This window comes from Hemicordylus capensis, chromosome 2 (genome assembly GCF_027244095.1).
Source record: "Hemicordylus capensis ecotype Gifberg chromosome 2, rHemCap1.1.pri, whole genome shotgun sequence".
NCBI classification, from domain to species: Eukaryota; Metazoa; Chordata; class Lepidosauria; order Squamata; family Cordylidae; genus Hemicordylus; species Hemicordylus capensis.
In genome coordinates this window covers 182,600,089-182,622,717 of record NC_069658.1, presented here as the reverse complement: position 1 = coordinate 182,622,717, position 22,629 = coordinate 182,600,089, and the positions used below count along the sequence as shown (strand labels likewise).

The window sequence follows — 22,629 nt, the reverse complement described above, 5'->3', positions numbered from 1 at the left end:
CTCGCTCGCCCTGTCTCTCTCCCCCCCGTGCGCCTCTCTCGCTCGCTCTGTCTCCCCTTCCCCGCGTGCCTCTCTCGCTCGCTCTGTGGGCCTGCCAATTCTCCTCCTCCTTGGTGTGCTAGCCAATCAGGCGCCTCCGCAGCCCAGCCAATCAGCTGGGCTGCCAGGACGCATTTTCCCCAGGCACACCTAGGAGAAATATATATATATATATTGTTGAAGTGCAAGTCACAAATCACTTAGTCCATTTCAAAATATCTTCATCAAGAGATAATTTATTTCTATACCATCCTTCTTCCAAATAACTCAGGGCAGCATACACCCCCCCCCACACACACACACTTTATTTTCACAACCAGGGGCACAGCAAGGTTGGAGTGGGCCCGCCCTGGGACAAAAAGTGATGGGTCCCTCCCTTGCAACCTTCTACAGAGAGGAGGGAGGGAGCAAAAAACAAGCAGTTGCTCAGCTGGTGGACCACCCTCTCCTTCAGAGGCATTTGTCCCTCCCTTGTTCTATTATAGCTATGCGCCCCTGCTCACACCACCCCTGTAAGGTAGGCTAGGCAGAGAGAGAGAGAGAGAGAGAGAGAGAGACTGGCCCAGTATCACCCAATGATCTTCGTAGCTATGGATTTGAAGCTGGGTTTCCCAAGTTGTAATCTGACATTAACCACCGCACAATCAAGATAAGATACAATGGCAATAAACATCCTGCAGCTTCACAGTGCTGACTGAGATTCAAAGACATATTTTGTGATTAAACATTTTTTGGAACCTGAGAGCTATCAGCTGAAAACTTCAGGGAACATCTTACACAGATTAATGGCTCTGTGGCCTTGAGAGCCACAAAGGATTCAGCTTCCTCAAGGAACCAACTCCAGCTGACTGGTTTTAACATACATGATATCTGGCAAAGCAGTTGTCTCATTGCTCCACTGTGGAGCCCAGGTTGATTTAACATTAATATTTGCAGGAAAAGGTACCTAATCAGAGCTGATATGCAGTAGAGATTAGAATCTGATGGCAACTTTGACAGAAAGCTGACTGCAAATTCATACAAAGCAGCTCACAGGAAAAAAGTTTGTGTGACAGGTGTGTATATTTGTGTGGTAAAAAGATTAACGGAGACAACATTAATCTTGATCCAGAAGCAGGCATTGTCTCTTTTTTCTCTTCCAAGTACCTCTTGTTTCTGATGAGAACCTGCTTATGTTTCAGTGATGTGATCAAACACTTTCCCCACATTTAAGTGGGGCAGGAAATGTCTCTTGTTCCAGTTCATTTTAATAATCCTTCATTAACATGGTAAGGTAAACAGGTGCTGCCATGGCAAAAGGGAAAGACAGTGCCAAGGAATGCAAGTAAGGTGCATCTTCCCAGGAAATACCCAGATGATTGTGACCATCTCCCTTGTGTCCATCATTCATTGCTATCCATCCTTCTTATGCTATCATTTTCTTCTCTCTCAAGAGCAGGCAAACCTTCTTCTCACCTCACTACTGGTGCGAGTTCTTTTGCCATTTGGAGAAATTCATTACGCACCACATTTCCCCATCAGACTAGAGCAGAAACTGCTTTTCAGTGCAATTGTAATAATGCTGCCTACAAGACATTAGAGTAGGAAATCATGTCAGCCCCTTAAGTAGTCAGCAGGGCTAGAGTTTGGTGTAGGTGCACAACCCTCTATCCCTGCTGGATTTTTGATTGGATTCAGAAAGCCACTTTACCACAATCTGCCCCTTTATGTTGGATAAAAATAAACGTGCCTTATCACTTGGCAAGATGATGCTGGCAACTGGCTTATCAAGACTTTACGTCCACACCCAATAACTTGCCAGCTAAGAAATGGCTCTATGTACTGTTGTGAGTTTGATCAGCTTAATCAACACCATGCATAATGTCAGAACCTTCAAAAAAGGATTATGTTCTTTGTTAATGTCTGTGAATGACCCTCTGAATAGGGAGTTTGCTTGCAAGGAATGGAGTAAGGGGAAGCAAATTTCAGTTTGAATTCGGAGAAAGACATAGAGTGTCTAGCTCCAGTTAGCTAGAGCTAGGAATGAAGCCTGGGAGAGATTGCACAAATTTATTTCTAAGTATCTGGTGCCTGTTTTTAGGAGCAGTTTGTATAATTGTTAAGCAAGCAAATATTGCAAAAACACCATGCCTCTCCAGTGCTCTCTTATCAGAAGAAAACTACTCTATAGCTTCTGGCACGTCTCACTGCTTGGGGAAGTGAGGAGTGCATAATGGTGTGTATTCACCCCTGGATACATTGTGGCAATGATATTATGATACAGTATGACAAACTGCTGGGAACTAGTTAATAAGTGGGCACAGGATTGCCCCTTTTCCCATGTCAAATTGCACACCAGTAAATCCCTCAGCAAAGGACTATTTTTCCAATAGACTAACACCATAATTTATAATTTTATTAATTTGTGCCCCACTTGTCTACACTGAAATGCATTAAAGGCATGTTACATTCAAATCAAGTAACAATACATTAATATAAACCAACATAAGCACACCCGTGGACAGGGTGGATTTGATTTAAATCAAACTGATTTAAATCACGATTTAAATCACTAGCAGGGTGGATAAAAATAAAAAAAATCCGATTTAAATAAAAAAAATCCGATTTAAATCAAAAATCCGATTTAAATAAAAAAATCAGATTTTTTAAATTTAAATCAGATTTTTTGATTTAAATCAGATTTTTTGATTTTTATCCACCCTGCTAGTGATTTAAATCATGATTTAAATCAGTTTGATTTAAATCAAATCCACCCTGCCCGTGGAGCTGAATAAGAACAGATTCCAGGAAGGCTAGGCCAAAAGACCTAGAAAGCTCACCTGAATGGTATAGTTTTCACTGCTCTTCTGAGTGAAGAGCAGTGGGGGTGGGCAGGGTCAGGTTATGTACTTCTCTAGAAAGGCCATTACAAAGCTTGGGCCCATGTTGGGAACAGGTTTTTCTGCACTTGGGGCAGATATTCAGAATTATGCCCCTCCCCACACCAATCTATAGTGTGGAGTTTTAGGTTTTCTGCTTTATAAAATAAATGCCCTGAGGAACATTTGTGCCCATGTGGAGCTGCTGAGGTGGAAACATTAACACATTGTCTAACTGTCCTTTTTATGATATTGCCTGTTCCATTCAGATTGCCCCCTATCAAAAGAAACATTTGGATTTGTATGAGGAACATTTTATTGTTTATTTTTTAGGAGATAAGCAAGAAGAAGTTACTCATAGGATTGCTTGTTTTTGTTCGGAGGCATGTAAAATAAGATGTCTGCAAACTGCCTTTTAATTTTTTACTTATGTTATTGTATTGCTCTTTGCTGTAGTGTTTATTTGGTCATTGACCATAAATAAATGAATTCACTCATTCAAAATAAATGCCTTGTCTATTTTTAAAATATCTAATATGCAGCAAAGAGGTTTGGGATGAGAAAGTATGTGTCTACATTAATAAAATATATGCAATATAAATTTGTATTGCAAAATTTATATATCAATAACTTTTTAATTTGAGTTCACTTTTGTTGTGAACAAAGATCTACAGTTGCAGTCTCTCTCCCCACTGCCAAATGACCAGTGTAATCCATTATATGTCTACATCATGCAAATACTTCCTAATACATTTCGAGAGTAATGTGAAATTCTCCCAAACTGTTCCCTGCCTTCACAGTAAATTCACTGTTTTAGGATCCTTGCTGTGGGATCTCTCACAGCCTCTCCTTTCAAATGACAGCAACACCATTTTCTCCTTTACCTCCATGCTTCATAATGCAGGTAGGGCTGGTTGCATTCTCAGTGGTTTCCATTTATTCCAATTAGGTTTACCATTGAGTTCATCAATAGCTCCTTCTGCTCCCTCCCCCAAGGAAAGAGCCTAGAAGAACCTGGATTATGTAATCAGTGGGAGATTACAAAACCATAAGGTATTGCACCTTTATGATGGATTTTAATTGCAACCTGTTTTGTAAGCCAATCTCCGCTATTCAAAGGCATACTGTGTCTGAACCTGGAGGAAGCATATGGGAGTCCAGATTAGTAGCCATTGATAATGATTTGTCTAACTCTCTTTTAAAACCTTTTAAGCTAGTGGCCATCCCCACATCTTGTGACAGCTAATTCCATAGATTAATTATCACTCTGTGAAGATGCAACAACCCCTTCCTGTTGTCTGTCCTAAATCTCCTACCAATAAGTTTCATTGGATGATCCCTCTTCTAGTGTTATGAAAGAGGCAGAAAAAATCTTCTCTGTCCAGTTTCTGTACACAATCCTCCATCAAGTCCTCCTTTAGTCACTCCCCCCGCCCCCCAAATTAAAAAGCCTCAAATGCTGTAGTCTTTCTTGGTAAAGAAGGTGCTTCCGTCCCCGACCATGTTGGTTGCCCTTTTCTGCAATATCCTTTTTGATAGGCGGCGACCACATCACACACTGCTGCCCCAATCGCCTTCTCAGCCCCTTTCCCCAGCCCGAAAGAATCACTCTGTGGAATGCAGCTGTGGTCATGCTCCAGCCACTTGCATACAGACACGTTGTGCTTTTACCCTTCTAACGGAGATCAATGGAGATTCCAATTCAAAGCAGAAGGCAGAGGGCGCGTGTTCCTCTAATCTTTGTTTTTTATCTCTATGGCGTTCCCCTTAATCCATTTACCACCACCGCCCTAGACATACACAAACTCGCAGACTCACAGTCCCTTTGAGTTGCAGGTGTTCCTGACTATTTTCGAAGCCTTGACCGTCTCTCATTTGGGTTACTCGTAAAAGAACAAGAAGAAGTCAGGGGCTTTACTGCAACTGTGTTTTGACAGCATCGTCTCTATTTGTCCCCACGCTAAAATAAAATAAGAAGGGAAACGAAAAGCAAATCACAACGTTCACGCCAGGCGTCCTCAAACTTGGGTCCCCAAATATTGTTGGACTACAACTCCCATCATCCCCAGGGGCAAGGGCCTTTGGCTTATACACTCTACAAGATCAGATCTTCTTGCGTGAGAGAAATAGGGGTGTGTGCGCTGTTGTTTTTAAAAAATATATATTATTTTGATAAAATTCTGTCCGTAGCGAACCCACCCCTGAGGAAAAGGAGAACTGAGCCTAGGTCAGGGGAAGGCAGCCGCCCACCCACACGCCTGAAAGCCAGGCAGCCCAACCTCTTCTAAGACGGTCCGTCGGTCATTGTCCCTTACGTCATTTCCGGCCAGGCAGCCAAGACTGTTCCGTTCCTTTCTCCGATTTGCTTTCTCTTTCTAGATGTCACTTCCGGAAAACAACACAACAACCATCCAGGAAGGAGGAAGCTGCAGAAATTGGGGAAATCTGGAGTTCGAGGCGCAGGTGTGACTTTGTTCCTTCTTAAACTGGGTGTGTTGGACCCTCTGCTGTTCTCTTGGGGGAAGCGGGAAGGACTCCTTTAAGGAACGAGGCCCGGATATTCGGGGCTACCGAGAGACTGCTAGATCCTTCCCCTATATTAGAGTATACCTCTAAATACCATTTTTTTGGTGGGGTAGGCTGATAAGCAGTGGGGAAGACCTGTGGCTTTCCTGTCTTGCTTGTGGGCTTTCCGGAGGGACTTGATTGCCCGCCACTTGAAAGAGAATGCTGGATTAGGTAGATCTTTTATGACCGGATCCTGCGCGGCGCTTCTTGTGGCCGTCAGATGCCTCCGTCCAGCTTCAGGATGGGGGAGGGGAGGGCAGGGAACAAGGGAAATGCCCGAGTCTTAATTTTCAGGGCGGATCAGGAGGAACACAAGTGTTCATCATGCATGCACGCTCTGGTATTCAGAGGTAAACTGACTCTGACATGGTTTATAACTACCGATAGACTTCTATCCTCCTCTTCCCCATATTAAAATGATTCATTTTTATCCCACACTTCCTTCAAAGAGTCAGGGTGGCATGGTTGTAAGTGCTCTTATTCCTACGACTCTGTTTGCGGGCTGGGTTGAGTGAATTAAAACAGTAATCTTTGGAGCTGAGCTGGAATTTGAATCCTAGTCTCCTTGGTCGAAGTTCAGTACTTAACCACTATATTACACTGAATCAAAGCCCATATTCAGGACATTGAACTCAGACACAGAGGAGCCTGGACCTAAAGGCTTTTGGAGTGGCCCCCTTCACCCATAAAAACAGTATTTTGAACACATGTTTATGCTACCACACCACCCAGAACAGACAAAAAAGGATTTGGGGGCCCTCAGGGGCTGTGGAGGAGGCCCTAGACTTTGGCCCAAAAGTCTAGGGGTAAGAGCGCCTCTGCTCAGACATACAAGTTAATTCCCTTTAGGACTTAAGAATCCAGCCTCTCTCTTCCTTCCCTCCTGTTCTGCCCAAGCATTGAAGGACTGTTTCTTCCTCTGATGGCAAGCCTGTGTCTGGGCTATAGTACTTCATACTGTGGTGAGGCTCATAGGACTGAATGCTTCCCCATTAAAAACAAACAACCCTCCTGCCCAACCCAAACAGAAAGCTACCATGCGAGGGGGAAATGTTCTAACCTGGCCTTCTGCCTGTTACTTTTCTGTGTTCAGGGAATTGTTTGTTGTATGGAGAAATATGTACAAGCTCCCACCTGCAGTCTGAAGTGATGCAGCCCAAGCAAAGATGTTTACTTCTCATTTCATCTTGATTCCGTGTGTGTGTGTGTGTGTGACTGGATTAATTTTTTCCTTTTTTAAAGATCTCCAGTCCTGATTATACCCTCCATTCTCAAGAGCTGGCTGGATGAGTGGAGCCCAGAGGGGCTGGAGCTGTGACATGGTGCAGCCAGCTGGGTGCCCTGGCAGTGACTGCAGCATGATGGGGGATGATTCCTCCCTGGGCAAAGCGGCCACCCTCCACCTACCAGCTGAGCTGGCAGGGCATGAGGCTGTGCAGCACTTCTTGGCTGAGAACAGAGACCTCAAAGGTGAGGATGCCATGTGTGAGTATGCAATGCAGCCCCAAGTAGAAGATGTTTTAATGCCGGGGTTCCCAACCTGTGGCCTCCCAGATATTGCTGAACTACAATGACCATCATCCCCAGCCATAATTTATTGTGGCTGGGGATGATGGGAGTTGTAGTTCAGCAACATCTGGCAGACCACAGGGTGGGAACCCTGGGTTTAGTGGATTAATGAAATGCTGACTTGCAGGGTCCCACAACTCAATTTAGGCTTAGTCCCCAATTCCCATCATGGGCATTTCCACAACTGGATTTGGTTTTGAGCTTAAGTCTCAGACTAGGTACCTGCCTAGTTAAAATGGATAAAATAATTAGAGGAGTAGTTCTAATGTCTGTTAGAACAAAAAGTTCCCGATTCCCTGATTGAACCAGTTTGGTAAAACAGAAAAAGTTGCTACCCTACCCCAGTCCTGCAGTAAAAGATATAATCTGAACTAAAACATTTGGGCATTATTTGCTATAAGATGGGTGTGTGTGTGTGTGTGTCCCAAACTTGGGTTGCCAGATGTTGCTGGATTTGACAGCTCACACTAGTCTGAATCACAGACCCCAAAAGTAGTGATGTGCACAGAACTGGGCGAGGGTCGTTCAAAGGGGTGGGGGGTTCAGACTCTAAGGGCGGAGGAAGGTGCTCTTACCCCCCCCCGCTTTCCTCCCGTTGGTGCTCGGTTCCTGTAAAATCCTTCGAGGTGGCAGCGTAGCCTCCCCTCTTCGGTCGGAAGTGGCCGGAAGTACCTGGCACCCAGGCGCGTGCACATCGCAATTCACACCCGGCATGTGCACGTGCACCAGGCACTTCCAGCCAAAGAGGGGAAGGGGCGGCAGGGAGGTATGCTGCTGCCCCGAAGGATTTTACAGGAACCGAGCGCTGGCGGGGTATGGAGTAAGTGCACCCTCCTCCGCCCTTAAAGTCCAACCCGGCCCCCCACTGCCAAATGTTCGAACAGGTCAGTGTTCAAACCTGTTTGGAGGCCTGTAAAGGGGCCTCCAAGCAGGTTCATGCACATCCCTTTCCAAAAGTCCTCCCTCCCCCTGCTTTTAAAACTTTCTTGTAATATACAGAAATACCTTTGCAATTCTGTGCTTCTTGGGGTGTGGCAATCTTTACTGAAATGCAGCAGAGAAGTGCTTCTGAGACTATAGATGGAAATTACCAATGTCCACCGTGACCTGTCCCTGACACTCTTTCTTTAGGGAAAAAACGTTTTCTGTGGCTGTAGTTCAAGGATGTTTCATAGCTGTTGGACTTCAGAATGTTAGTTTAAATGGTAGGAAAGTGTGAGTCCCTTGCAATACCAAGATTTTACCACCACCATCACCTTCAACATAAAGTGCAGGGACTAACATGGGGAAAGTGCTTAAATCAAAACTGAACTTGTAGCTGAAAGTTGGAGAAATGGAATAGTTAATGCTGAAGCTGCTCTGGAAGTAGAATTGACCTCTAAAAGTCTTTTAATGTCTGCCTCAAAGCAACTGTTTGTAGACCAGCACCCTCCCTAGATTACAATAGTCCAGAGAGATTAAATACAAGGCTTTGTCACTCAGCACAGCTTTCTGACCTTATCTCTGCTTGTAAAATGCTGTGCTCTGTATTATGTGGATTAATCTGGATGGAGGGGAAAACAGGACTGATGAGTGGAGAATAGTGTCTTCTGTGGTGGTGGGGGGAAGGGATGAGTTGTGGCTGATGGTCTTCTAGTCTGTTCTAGCCCACTGCTTGAAATATTCTGATCCTATGCCTATTTACTTGGAAGGAAGTTCTGTTGAGTTCAGTGGTGCTTACTTCCTAATGCTTTGGGGATAGCCTATGGCAGGGAAGAATCTTCATATATGTTAAAGTTGTACGTGGCAAGCCCTGCCCACACAGTGCTTTACCAGTTAAATGTAACAGAGCAGAAGCACCATGGTGATTGGGTAGTGGGGATTCCATATGCAGATACGGAAGAGGAGTGGGTATGAAGTGAGTGAGCGAGCGAGCAGGGAATGAGAGCAAGCAGCAGGGAGCGGGTAAGTGAGTGGCGGGGAGGGGGCGAGTGAGGACGAGTGAGTCACGGGGAGGGGGTGGGCGGCAGCAAGGGGCAGGCGAGCGAGCAGCGGGGCGGGCGAGCGAGCAGCGGGAAGGGGGTGGTTGAGAGTGTGTGGCTGACACTGAGCAATAAAGCAGGGGCTGTGGCAGGGGGCAAGGAGAGCAACAAAGACCTAGCGCACAGGTGCTCTGTGTGGGTTCAGCTAGTAGGTTATTATTACTCTCAAAATGAAAAGTGGATTCTCAAAGCAGAAGACTACAGCCTTCTTGCAATGTGAAGGGAGACCTTTACAGGGGAGTAAACTCTTGTATTCATCCAGTCCCATAAGCAGATGGGACATAATGGTTCTGGCCCCCTGAAGGACTACCTTGATTCAACAAGCATCCCTTGTCTCTCTTCTGTGAGTAGAAGCCATCCGACAAAGTAACCACATGCTGCGGGAACGCTACCAAGAGTTCCTACAATTCCAGGCCTCTCACAAGGAGGAGAAGGAATTCCTCATGCGCAAGTTTCAGGAGGCTCGAATCATAGTGGAAAATCTGCACTCGGAACGTGCAGGACTCAAAAGTCAGTTGGAGCAGGCTGTCCAGGAACTGGAACTACTGAAGAGGCAACAGGTAACAAGGAAGGAACCAAGGGCTGGGTGGGGGCTTCTCCCCTGCTTCTGTTCAGACATGCTGCTAGGACACCCCCCCACACAAGGACACCCCCCCCCCCCCCCACAATGGGTGCATGTATGTGTTAGGATCCAGGACATGGGGATGATAAGAAAGACGTTGAACCAGCTTGGATCAAAACTGTGTATGTCAGATGTCTGGATTTCCTGCCCACAGCCGACTTCTCAGCCATGTCCCCTGGAGAAAGGAATCTTGGAAGCACAAGATGAACCAGACACTGTGACTCTTACTCAAGAGGAGGCCGTACATGCTCTGGTAAGTGGAAGTGGTGTGTAGTTGGGTTGAATGAATAGCTCAGGCAGGGCAAACTGCAGCTATAGCATCTTCATACCTTACCGTTTGTCATAAAATCTCACGAGTGGGTCTGCAGCCTTTTGATTGTGATGGGAGAGTTGGATGCTGTGATCCATTGGGACTGGCTTGTTCTAAATTTCCTCATCCCAGTTATGCACTTTTCTTTCTTGTGCTTGTCCAGGCCCCTGAAATGTCACAGCAGAAAGAGGGGCTGGAAAAGGATTTCATGGCTCTCCAAGAAGCCAACCAGCCTTTGCAGGCTGAAGTCTACAAACTGCAGAAAGCAGCAAGGAGCCTTATTCCCATAGAAGAGTCTGGAATAAAGATTAAGGTGCGAATTGGTGCAGCGAGGGGTATCAGAATATATGTTGAGGTCAAGGCTGAGCAGTCGGAATAAGGCTCCCATAGAGTTCTGGTCTAGGATGGTGGGTGGGGTTGAAATGATGGGTGTCTTTTTTTGTTCCTTCCCAGGAGAACGGGCTTCTAGTAGAGCCACCACGGGAGCTGGAATCCTTGCAGGGCTCAGGGGATAGCAGGTAAAGAGCTCCTGGCACTGGCATGGAGAAGCCGAGGAAATGGTCAGACTAAACGTGCTCATATGTTTGCTCTTGTTTAAGCCATAGCATCATTCTGTCTTCACAGAAAGAATTCTGGTGGGGACCAGGCCGAACAGCTAGGCAAAAGGCTAAAGGAGGCGGAGGATGAGTAAGTTTATGATGATATACTGGTCCTTCCTCAGGTCGATCTAGCCAAGCAGGCAGGACACTGAAAAACATATTGGAGTGAGTTAGGGGTGATTTGGGGAGGGCAGGGGGGAAATTAGTGGGAAAGATGAAAAGGAGGCCAGTTTGGTATCTGATTATGAAAGCGATAGGGGGAAACTCTCATTCTTCACCGCAAACGGCTCCTAGGCAGTGCAAGGTGTGGAAAAGAAAAGACGATCTTAGGCCTAGTTCAGACTGTGGTGATAAACCAGTGTCAGGGCTGCCCCGCTTCAGGCTGGGGCTGATGTGGTGGAATGCTCACCCACAAAACAAGGTTACCACACACAAACACCACTTGCAGGTCAGGGGAAAGCCTTGGCTAGAGAGTATCACTGGAGGTGTTAGTGACAAGAGCAATTTAAATCTTTTGGAGATGCAAGATGGTAGGGAGAAAGAGGCTGGCAAACATGCCACATCAGGTGGCTTTGAACCCTCAGGAGAGTGGGGGGCAGCCAAAGCCATGCAGTTAGATCTAGGGATATTGAAGTGGAAGCTGTTCGGTAGCAGAGTAGAATAAGGAGCATGATGCGGGAAGTCTTGGCGATTTGTGAGTATGGCACATGTAGCCCAAATGGTCAGTAACCTATATAATTTGAGCAGGGTGTCATGGTTGGATCCTGAGTGATGGCATTTGCAGAGCGTATTTTTGAGTTAATTGGAGTAGAGGACATTGGCTGGGTTATGAAAGGCAGCAGGATGTATGCCATTCATAATTATATCACTTCAACCACTAGGAGTGCAGCTCTTCGTCAACAGCTGGCATCGGCAGAGGAGGAGCTGGCTCGCCTGGTAGCACGAGAGCAGGAGACACAGCAGCAGCTGCAAACGATGAGCAAGCAGTTGGAGGTGTGTGCCCACTCAACCTCCCATAGAGACATCCCTCCTTTCAAGTTGGGAAAGGGAAGGGGAAATAGGGAGGCACCTGTTCCTCTCACTTCAAAGGTACTGACCTGTGATCTTTCTCCCATTACAGCAGGTTGGGGAAGACAAGGCCTCAGTCAAGGCCCAGGTGACTTCCCTGCTGGGGGAGCTGATGGAGAGCCAAAGCCGTCTAGAGGCCTGCGCACAGGACAAGAAAGAGCTGGAGGACAGGCGAGTGGCAGACAGGAGAGGCGTTTAGTAGTTTGGCTGTGTGGTTGGCAGGTGGGCTGAGGGAGGCCTTTTTGCCTGCAGTGATGCAGACATTATGGAACAATGAGCTGGGACTGCGCGGTAGGGCAGGGAAATGGGCTCCACCTCCTCTCCTCTTCAGTCACCCGGACTTCAAAGGGGAAGAGATGATGTGATAGCCTGGCTTGGATATTTGTAAGGCAGCTGGGGACGGAGTGCATCGTGAACCTGGTGCCCTAAATCTAGAGCAGGCCAACGCCTGAATACCCTTGCCAGGTTGTGGAAGACATTGGCTGTTTTGGATACCACGGAGGACTTTTCTGGATCTTGATCTTCAAAAACATAGGAGAAACAAACTTGATTTATATTAGAATAGACCAGCTGTACAAAAGGCAGGGCTGCTTGTTTTCAGGCACTGAACAATAGGTTCTTAAACTGTGAGTTGGAGACCACTGATGATCCTCAGTGTTTCCAGGTAGTCCATGAGGCCATGGCAGAAAATGCTGAAGAGTTATAAGAGTTTCTTTGATATTTCCACCCCAGTCACTTGCGCTGCTGAAGAGGTAAGCAGGCTGCTTCTTCAGGAGTGCAAGCAGCTTTGATGGAAAAATTAAAGAAGCCCTCGGTTGCAGGTGAATCTTCAGAAGTGGCACACTTCTCATGTGAAGCCACAGAAGAGGCTGATGGCACTGAGCACTTTGATGAAGGTGACGCAAAATGGTGCACAGAAAATTTAGTGAGCCAAGCAATGCTGGATCTAGTGCTATCATGGTATATACTTTTGGGGGTGGAGGGAATTCTGCCCACCCAGAAATCATTTGGCTGGCAGGTAAAGAGCTTGAGATGTCTTGTTTCCCCGGCTTTGTTCTCTAGGGTCCGTGGGGCTGGTGAGCGACTCCAGCAGCTGGAAAGGGAGGCTGAAGCCCGTGCCAAGCAGCACAGCGTACAGGTGGATGAGCTGCGGCTGCATGTGCAAAACCTAGAGTGCGCCCTGCGAGTGGAGCGGCAAAGTGCCACAGAGGAAAAGTAAGCGCTGGGGTGGGAGAGGAAGGGCCAAGAGGAGAGAGGGTACTCTTGGAGGATGTCGTGGACTCCGATTCATTCCCCCTCCCCTCTGCAGGAGAAAACTAGCCCAACTACAGGTGGCCTATCACCAGCTCTTTCAGGAGTATGATGCTCACATCAAAACCAGCTTGGAGAGCAAGAAGCGGAGCAAGGTGAGTGAAACTACACAAACTGTATTAGAAACCTTTGCTGCTGTGGAAAGGGGGGCGGGGTGGTGGTGAAGTCTGGTTCCTCCTCTGCTTTACTTTGGAGTAGACAGAGCTGTAGGGAAGAACCTATATTGCACTTAGACCCCAGACTTCCTCTAGCATAGGGATGTGTATGAATTGCAGTTTGATCACAGTTCGGGAGTAGGGACCAGGAGCTTTAAGAAAGAGAACAGGTCTTTACCTGCTCTCCGCCGCCCCATGCAGCTCCCTGCTGGAGTGGTGCACTGTCACAAGAATCAGTGTGTGGCACCAGCATGCACATGGCGCCCACATATGCAGACGCCATGTGTGTGCTGGCATCTAGTATTATTGGGATGTGTGCTACCCCAGCAGGAAGCTACATGGGGCAGCAGAGAGCAGGCAAGGACCTGCTCTCCTTGCTTTTTTTTAAAAGCTCCCACTCCCAAACCATGCTTGAACCACAGATCAAACTGCGGTTTATGCACATCCCTACTCTACCATGACTATAATCTTTCTCTGTCCCTTCCTCAGGGCCTAGATCTGCAGGCTACTGAATTGCTTCAGCAGTTACAGCAGGCTGAGGAGGCCCTGGTGGCTAAGCAGGAGCTGATTGATAAGCTGAAGGAAGAGGCTGAACAGCACAAAGCTATCATGGAGACTGTGCCTGTACTCAAGGCACAGGTGAGTAGGGAGTGAAGTGTGGCTGAGGGTACCAGAAAAAGAAGTGGGGGAGAAGCAGCCAGCATAGGGGAAGCAGATAAGCTGCACAGAATCAAAGTCAAAGTAACTGCTATTTCACTCTCAGGCTGAGATCTACAAGACTGACTTCTTGGCAGAACGCCAGGCTCGTGAAAAGCTACATGAACAGCGAGAAGCCCTGATGGAGCAACTTGCACAATTGCAGCAGGATTATGATAAGCTGAAAGCAGACTCTGAGGGGGCCAGCCGGTAAGTAGGCATTAGGCAAATTGGTTACAAAAGACAAGTGACAGACACCTGCAATACAGCCATTTCAGCAGTTGAGATGGGTGGCCAAAGTCACATTTGCAGAGTGTCAGGTACAAGTGGTACAGCCTATGGGTTGCTGCTTCTCTTGCAGGTGGGATGTTGGCATCCTGTGCTCTGTTTATCTTGATTTTGGCAAGGTGAAAATAGTGTCTGTAGCCAGAGGCAACAAGGCTCACCGTTCTCCCACTTTTTCCTGGGAAAGAATTGGTACTTCAAACCAATCTTTATATTCTCCCTACTTCAAATAGGGCTTTGATGGAGGAGATGAGGAATCGCCATTCAGAAATGCGTCCTTCACCTCCTCTGCCAGGTGAGTGTTGCAGCTGTATTGATTATCTTTGGGCACCAGGGACCGAGTCAGACTTAAAACAAGTGGAAAAATAAATCTGGTTGCATTAGGAGCTCTGGGATCAGCTTCTTCCTCCAAAGACTTTTAATAATAGCTGTTGCATCCTCCTCTTCACTCACATGGCTCTTTGACAAGAGGGGAAAACCACTCATTCACACCAAGAAGAGCAGTTTTCCTTGTTGTAATTCATATTAAGCCCATGACAGGGACAGTTTTAAATCCCGCTTCCCTCTGCTGTGGTCCTATTCTATGGGGGGCCGGGGAGGAAAGAAAAGGGCCACTAATCTTCTCTATGAAGAATGTTGTGGCTGCCCTTTTCTGCATCTTTCCCAGATCTACAATACTTACTGAATTATTGTTGCCATTTTGTCACCCACTCCCCATTCTGGAGCTCCTCACTTGACATTTCACCATCCTGAATTAAGTGCCACTGGTAGACTTGGCTAGGTCACTGCTCATCCTGACTCCAGCTTATTTAGGAACTAATTAGAAGGTACCCAGGGTCACACAGATCCTTGAGGGACTCCACTGTTAGACTTCACCTTCGCTTCTGGCTTCCTTTTATTTAACTGCACTCAAAGAGCTGGAGCAATCCGTTTCTATCGAGTAAAGATGCTTTCTACAAATACTGCTGTCTTTGCTTGCTAAAGTCTTGGGAGTGGGGGTCAAGTTCAGCTTGTTAACTTGTCCTTTCTTGTCCTTCCAGCTTTCCAGATGGGTGTTGCCCCAATCCACCCCTCTCATATAGCAGGGCGAAGACAAAGCATTGCTGATGAACAACCTGACTATGTTTGTCCCAAGTGCCAGTACAGAGCTCCAGACATGGACACAATACAAATCCATGTTATGGACTGTATCGAGTGACACTGATGAAGGATGGAGTTTGATGCGCTTTTGCTGCATTGCCTTAACAAGAGCCAGCAGTTCCATACTAAGAATTGACCCTGGAGCAAAGAGACTGGATTGTTTGCTCCCTACCTGTATGTGATTAACTTCTTTTCCTGCCACAAGGGTGGTTGAGCCTGCTGCTGTCCTTCATGGCTTAGCTGCCATAGCAGCTGTGGGGAGAGGGGATTTACACTGTTCCTGGTTTGTGTGAAACAATCTTACGTGTTTGTGGTCTGCTGTACATCAGGGATAGAGGGGACTAGGCCATTCCTTTAGGGTAACAAGCCCAGATGGGTGCTCCTTATGTGAAGGGGGGCAAGAGGACTCTTATTCTCCATGAGGAGTGCTAGTTCTTGCTGCCTCTTATGTACCTCCCTGTCACAGGAAGAATCTTCTAGACTGACCTTGCTGTGCCTTAAACGTTTCCTCAGCCAAGCTGCAAGCAGAGGCAGACCATACATAAATCATTTAAATGGGGATAGATGTTTCCTCTGCTTTCCAAGAGCTGCCCTCAGTTGAAACTGCTTGTTGTGGTTAGCTACCAATCTTTCTGCAGCACAAAGAGCCACTATATGACTCTTACCTAAAGTCAATTAAAGCAAAGTTCAAGATCACCACAGTGACTTTTCTACTTGTGCCAGGCAACTCCCTTCTACAGCAGGACTCCACCTTTCCAACCAAGTCCCACAGCAGCTGTAGAAATCAATCTTTTATTAACTCAAATCACCAATAATTTACAACCCAAGGAACAATCCATGAAGCTGAGCTTGGTGCTGCTCCTCTAGGGTTCTTCTGCTCCTCCAAGCCCATCATTGGGGTTTAAGGGAGGTGCTTCATGAAGAGAGGAGAGGCCTCTGGCCCAACCAAATGGCTTCTTCACCCACCCTCCTTTTGGTCTAGCTGCTCAGTCTGACCAAAAGCTGGGAGAGCCTGAGAACAGGCAGAACTATTCCAATAAATAATTCAAGTTACCATCTTCTCCAAATCAACAGTGCCAGCAATTTACCTGCATGCAGGAAATGGCTTCAAAACTAATGACATTAATCAAGATGGCAGGAAGGAACCAGCAACCAACCAACCAGAAAGGAGACAGAGTCTAGGGATAATTGTGCTGTAGAAGGCAAATGCACACTGATCCAGAGTCTCAGAAAGTGCCCCCTCCCCGTTTCAACTCCAGAGCCTACAGTGAATAGAAGAAAGCCATTTTGCCACCTCAAGAGGCAGCTTCAGGGCTGGCGCTAGAATTGTTATCCTGAGGAGAGGCACTGGCCCCACGGGGTGTCACTTCAATGATGCGAGGCTTGTCAATGATGCGAGCAGTCTGGTTGCCCTTCTCCACAATGCCAATGATCCAGGCTTGGTGGCCCTCTCCATATTTAGGAGACTTGATCTCTGCACAGAAGCGGGCAGCCTGTTCCCGTGGAAGACAGATCAGCAGCCCCCCTGCCAGGTAGAGAGAGTAAGTTAAGCCCACTCAGGGACTGCAACTCCCTCCCGTTGTAGCCTGAGCTATCCATCTTACCAGATGTCTCTGGGGATGTCCCCTGCAGAAGCCTAGACCGGTTGCCACATGCTTTGCTGATAGCAGCCATCTTGGCAATGATGGGCAGATTATGGATGACAAATGAAACCTCGCTGCGCTGCTGCTTGGCTAAGTTTTGTGCATGGCCCAGAATCCCAAAGCCTGTAATGTCTGTTGCAGCATGAGCATTGAAGGTGTGCATCAAACTGGCAGCTGGGAAAGAAGAACAAAACCTAGACATAAGTGACGACAGAGCAGCAGCTAGACCCGTTGATGGCAGTTTTCAACTAACCATTGTTTAGCCTACAATTCTGGCAGTGAGAACTAGTCACTCTATGGGCTGGTTCAGACATCATACAGAACCATGGTTAAGGTCTGGTCCCACACAGCACCCCCAAAACCACACTCCCTCCTTCCCTGCTTACAAGAGCATCCGTTTCTAATTTAATTAGAATAAAGCAAGATTGGTTATGACATTCAAACAGACCAATTTTGGTTTATTCTAACACACTTGAAATAAACCATGATCTGTAACTAAGTATATACTAAGTATGTAGTACACCGCTCTGGGCTCCTTGGAGGAAGAGCGGGATATAAAATGTAAAATAACTAAATGAATGAATGAATGAATGAATGATAGGTAGATCCAGGCGAGGTTGTTCTAACTCAAATCAGAAGTAGGTGCTCATGTGAGCAGGAGAGGCATGCATGCTCTTGAGGCTTGGGGACATCACATGGAAGCAGGCTTTTGACTGTGTTTCTGTGTGACATCTGAACTGGCCCTGTGTGGGCCAGCTTGCTTTACTAGTACTGGTCCATCAGAATTAGACTTCTCATACTTGGTGACAACAGTACAGACTATAGCTCTACTTGTAGGATGTGAGTTTTCCTCATCTGCCCATCACAAATTAGGAAACTCCCAAAGGAATCTATGTTCTTGTCAAGTCTGGAAGTCTTAAGAAGTTTGATTAATCTAACTGTTGTACATTGAGCTAAAGCAACAAGATCTGCTACTAAGGTTGCTGCTAAAGGCTTGCAAACTGCAAAGATACTGGCTCTTGCCATTCAACTGAAAATGTGCCCCTACAGAATTGCTAATTGTTACTGCAAAATACCCTTCCCAGAACTCTGCAATCACTTCACACAGACATCAGTTTTGCTGTATGGCTCCAGTGCAGTGAGATTGTTACTAGATTACCCTAGTAATCATAGGTTTTTAAACATGAGATTTGAGTGTGGGGTTCAGTGTTCCCTCTAACAGGGATTCCCAAACGTTGTTGGCTACAATTCCCCAAATCCCCAGCTATCATGGCTTTTTCTTGTGGATTCTGGGGGTTGTAGTCAACAACATCTGGGAATCCCTGCTAGAGGGAACACTGGTGGGGGTGACAATTTTTTTTACTATATACTTTATTCTTGCATATTAACAGCTATTTTAAAAATATGGCTGGCATTTGTTGTTATAAGCAAGATCAAACTTGTGTTGTAGAAAAGATTTAGATTAAGCCACACATCCCAGGTCGGTACCTGTCCTGTTCAGCATAGCCATACTAAACATGGCTTCTTGGTAGGCCAGTTCAACATCTTCTTTGGAGACCACCAGCTTAATCTTATTCCACCGCTCTGGCTAGAATGGAAACAAGCATATAAGCAGAAGATCTGGAGTTCTATTCCTTGCTACTACATTGAGGCCTCTCACCTCACATCAAATAAGTATAATGCGAGAAATTTCAAAGCACATGCCATATTGCACGTGTTTGGTGCAATATGGCTAAGCTGGTATACTATAAAAGCTCTTACCCATTTATTACCCTCATCGTAAACAGAAGTCATTTTGATGGTGGATATATTCCAGAGTTGCCTTACAACCTCAGGCCTGCACCATTGTAAGGTCTATTATACAAATCTGGCAATATTTCTGCCCAATTAATCTGTTCTGTATGAGAGAAGATACCCTTCCCGCATATTACCTGCATGAACACAAAGGCTTTCTCACAGATGAGCACTTACATTATCTAGCCACTGGTGAGCATTCACAGCCACCTGAGTCCCCAGTGGCTTAGTCAGCACAAGGACATCTCCTGGCACAGCACTGTCAGGCCTGGAATTGAGAAAAACAGGAGTCTAAAGTTCAGCATACCTTGTATGTGCTTATCAAGCAGTTTCCCATCCAGGCAACTTTTAAAGCCAGTTCTGCTTATATTCAGCAGCAGACTGTATTATATGCCTTCAGACAATTATTTGGGCCACCATAGCCTCTCCTCACACATTATTGGTGGCCTAATATAGGAAGATGCTGAAAGGCATCATCTCATACTGCACAGGAGGAAGCAATGGTAAACCCCTCCAGTATTCTACTAAAGAAAACCACAAAACTCTGTGGGCACCAGGAGTCTAAATCAACTTGACGGCACACTTTACCTTTAAGCAGCTATTGTTTGCCAGCCCTTACCCCTATGCAATTTCCTCTTGTAATGAGAACCAATGAAGCCTACTTTCTACTTCTTTAACATGGTGATTCTTATCTAGCTTCCCATCCCATGTGCTGTAAACATGGTTTGTGTCTGACTGTCAGCATATGGGTTACAAAGGGCAACCCCTAGCTCAACTAACTACATTCTGTTTTCCACTCCAGTATATTACTTAATGACCTTATAGTATTGTAAGCAGCCTTGCCTCCTCTTGACAATTAAGGGTACTGCAACATGATTAATTACCTCTTTTGCACACATACTCAGAACCCTATCATTTGCTTTCTCAAATCAGCTCCCTCCTAATGAGATTCCAATACTCACATGATGAACTCATTGGGTTGACATACAACTGTTGCAACACCTCCAACAATGATCCAAGGATTCAAGACAGTCTGCCCACCAGTTACTGAGGTGCCACCGTCCTCTGCAGCATCTCGGAAGCCCTTGATTAGCAGTGGCATGATTTTCTCCCGCTCCTGGAAGAAGGGCACAGTGAATGATTCAGGGAACTGCCTGGAGACTGCAGACCTCTTGTGGAAAGTGGGGAGCTGGTTCTGAGATATCAAATCTAGTTTTGATGTCTGCATATTTCATAGCAAGAGAGTGTCTGACAAAGCACTAGCTCCATGAAGTATCAAGCCTGCCTGATCACAGATTCAAATCAAGACACCATACTGTGGTTAAGGAAACTTAACCATGGATTAGTGCAATACAAAGTTGACTAGCCATGGTTTGCAACAGGTTGACAATCAAAATTTTAACACATGGACTGTGGGTTTATAAAACATAGCTTTAATACAAACCATTCTTGGGTGCAATGTCTAAGTTCAACCATGGAGTCTCATCTTAGCTCTGCAAAGAACTATTCGATCAAATCCTGGAGGCAGACTATCCCTAAACATCTACACAAATGCCTGAAAATGTGCAGAGTACATTTCCTTTACCATAACACACCCATGCCATGATTGCATAAGAATGTCATAAGCTGAACATAAAAATATTCATTTTCTGATACTATTAAAGGAAAAGGTCTATTTAGAAGTAAAACGATCCATTTGTACTTCTCACCTCCTCAGTCATTTTCTGGCTCACACTCAGCAGCATAAGCATGTTGTCACACTCTGTGATGCCCATGGCGTAGAGGTCACTCAATACATTGGCACACGCAATACGGCCCTAAATCAGACAATGCAGCAACAGGCACGGATTAAGATGACGACACACAAAGCAATTGTCCTCATGGGCCTCAAGCTCCCAACTTGCCTTTTCAGAGCCTAATTGCATCACATTCCACCAGAGTCATTCCACCCAATTCCCTTCTACCTGAATAAGCCCCTTCACTCATATATTTTCTGACTGTTTCCCAATACTCACCATCATATAAGGGTCCTCCACCAATGGATAAAAGAAGTCTGTGGTTTGTACAAGGGAGAGACCCCCATGCCTCAAGGGGATCACACAGGAATCCATTCCAATGCCTGCAGAGAGGAGGGACCACTAGCATTGCAGTACCTATAAAAGGACGCCTGTGCAGTGTGCAGTCATAACAACCCTACCTTCTACAAATGCAGTAGAACAAGTTCTGGGGTGACAGAACAGACTGCAAGCATGTTTTAGAACACTTAACATTTAAATAGTGCTTCTGATCATTCAGCCGAACACAATATTTTTTTCAGATCATTCAGCCAAACAACCACCCTGTAAAATAGATGAGCATTATCCCTGTATGGAGATGGTTGGTGGGGGTGGGGGAAGAGACAAGTAGCTTACCCAAGGCTACTCAGTGAGTTTAAGGCAGTGGCTGATAACCTGGGGAAACTTTCTGACTTGTCATATAAGTATATAGCATACCACTGTACTGTACCAGCAACCTTACATTATGCACACCTCTCTAGAAGTACAACAGTAACAGCAGAGAGCGGGCCAGTCAAACGTTTTCCTGTATGTGCTAATTTTCTACTTATAGAGAAGTTCTTCTTCTTTAAACGCACGCACTCAAAAATGGCACCCCACCTCCCCTGCAGCCTTGAAGGAGTGGGGGGACGGGGACGACACGTATTCGACCCTCCCGCCAGGGAAGACTCCGCCACCTAATTCTACACCCGCAGTATGCGTGGAGGACCCAGAGTGAGACCCCGCCACAGCGCAGCAGTAGCACACAAGGGGCCGCCGCCGCCGCCCTCCACCCCGTCAGCCCCAGAGACTTCCTCCCCCTCTTTCCGCCGAGCCTCACCGAGGGTGGGAGTGGGCCCTCCGGCCTCCCCCTCCCCGACCCCGGCCCGGGGCCCGCCGAGTCCCTCCAGGAGCCTGAGCAGCGTCTCCTGGGGGACTTTGCAGCCTCAGCCCCGCAGCTCTCCGAAGCTGGTGAGCCGCCAGGCCGGACTCAGCCCCAGCGCCTCCGGCTCAAAGGGCCTGTAGCCCGGCGGGCCCATCGGGGCAGGGCTCGGGGCGGCCGCTGTTGTGGTTGTTGTTGCCGCCGCCAAGGAAGGGAGACCAGCAGCTGTGGGAGAACCAGTCAGCGCCGCCATGACGGTGTCCGAGTTGAGCAGGCGGTTGACGACCTCTCGCGAGAACTGGCAGGAATGCTCGCCCGAGAAGCGACCGAGCTGGTGGGCGGGCCGGACGGTGGCCTAAGAGAAAGGGTGCCTGGAAGGCTGCCTCGGCTTCTGTGCGCCTGCGCAATTAATTCCTCGCGTTCCTGTCAGTCTCCTGCGAGAACAAATGGAGGGGGTTTAAATACATCCGAATACTGCCCTGAATGTGCACACCAGATCTGGTTCCGAGGAAATAACAAACATTGTGTTGCCTGCCTTTTACTACTTCCTGTCTCGGCCCTTCCCAAATCCATGGTCGGGAGTTGAACTGGGGTTCAGATTGGAATGTAGAATGTGGTCCTGAACGCCTTCTCTAGCTTTCATTCCAGTATCTCAGTCTTCAAGGCAAACGCCTTTTTGGGTTGTCCTTCCTGGTCTCTATGAAGAAGCTTGTGGGAGGGCTTGGACTTTGGTTGGGGGGAGTGGAGGGTATGAATTGCGCTGCATGGGTTGTTTTCTTCCCCGTCTTTGACAACGGATTGACCTGCCATTTAAACTCGAGACATAGAATTGTGTCCTGAACGTATATACCATATTTCATTTCAGTGTTCAGCAGAGTTATGGTAAAATGCAAAGTGAAAGCAAACTTCCAGTACAATGCTTGGTTTAACAGGCAGATTAAACCAAAAGCCCTCAGTAAACAACGGACATTAACATGTAAAAGCCACCTCACATCATTCTTACTGCATACAACTACTGGCTATTACAGAATGTAA

At 46.7% G+C, this 22,629-nt stretch overlaps 2 protein-coding genes across 4 annotated transcripts; one reads left to right on the top strand and one right to left on the bottom strand.

Moving 5' to 3' along the window:
* The first annotated feature begins 5,224 nt into the window (after positions 1-5,224).
* Positions 5,225-15,937, top strand: IKBKG (inhibitor of nuclear factor kappa B kinase regulatory subunit gamma). 3 transcript variants are annotated; one of them, XM_053297277.1, is made up of 15 exons: positions 5,225-5,360; positions 6,708-6,935; positions 9,407-9,615; positions 9,832-9,930; positions 10,151-10,300; positions 10,441-10,505; positions 10,612-10,674; positions 11,468-11,579; positions 11,707-11,825; positions 12,717-12,869; positions 12,964-13,060; positions 13,610-13,759; positions 13,884-14,026; positions 14,335-14,396; positions 15,142-15,937. In XM_053297277.1, exons 2-15 carry the CDS (start codon positions 6,752-6,754, stop codon positions 15,297-15,299), a joined length of 1,764 nt encoding a protein of 587 aa, XP_053153252.1. In that variant the 5' UTR covers positions 5,225-5,360; positions 6,708-6,751; the 3' UTR covers positions 15,300-15,937. The 3 variants fall into 3 exon arrangements, with proteins under 3 accessions (XP_053153252.1, XP_053153254.1, XP_053153253.1); XM_053297278.1 differs by having other exon boundaries at positions 5,299-5,387; XM_053297279.1 differs by lacking the exon at positions 10,151-10,300.
* An 82-nt stretch (positions 15,938-16,019) lies between these two features.
* On the bottom strand, positions 16,020-21,959 carry LOC128345405 (selenide, water dikinase 2). Its single transcript, XM_053297280.1, has 8 exons — positions 21,553-21,959; positions 20,694-20,797; positions 20,388-20,495; positions 19,641-19,795; positions 18,856-18,946; positions 18,373-18,472; positions 16,846-17,058; positions 16,020-16,766 (listed from the first exon to the last, which is right to left on the bottom strand). Exons 2-8 carry the CDS (start codon positions 20,787-20,789, stop codon positions 16,537-16,539), a joined length of 993 nt encoding a protein of 330 aa, XP_053153255.1. The 5' UTR covers positions 20,790-20,797; positions 21,553-21,959; the 3' UTR covers positions 16,020-16,536.
* Between the last annotated feature and the right edge of the window lie 670 nt (positions 21,960-22,629).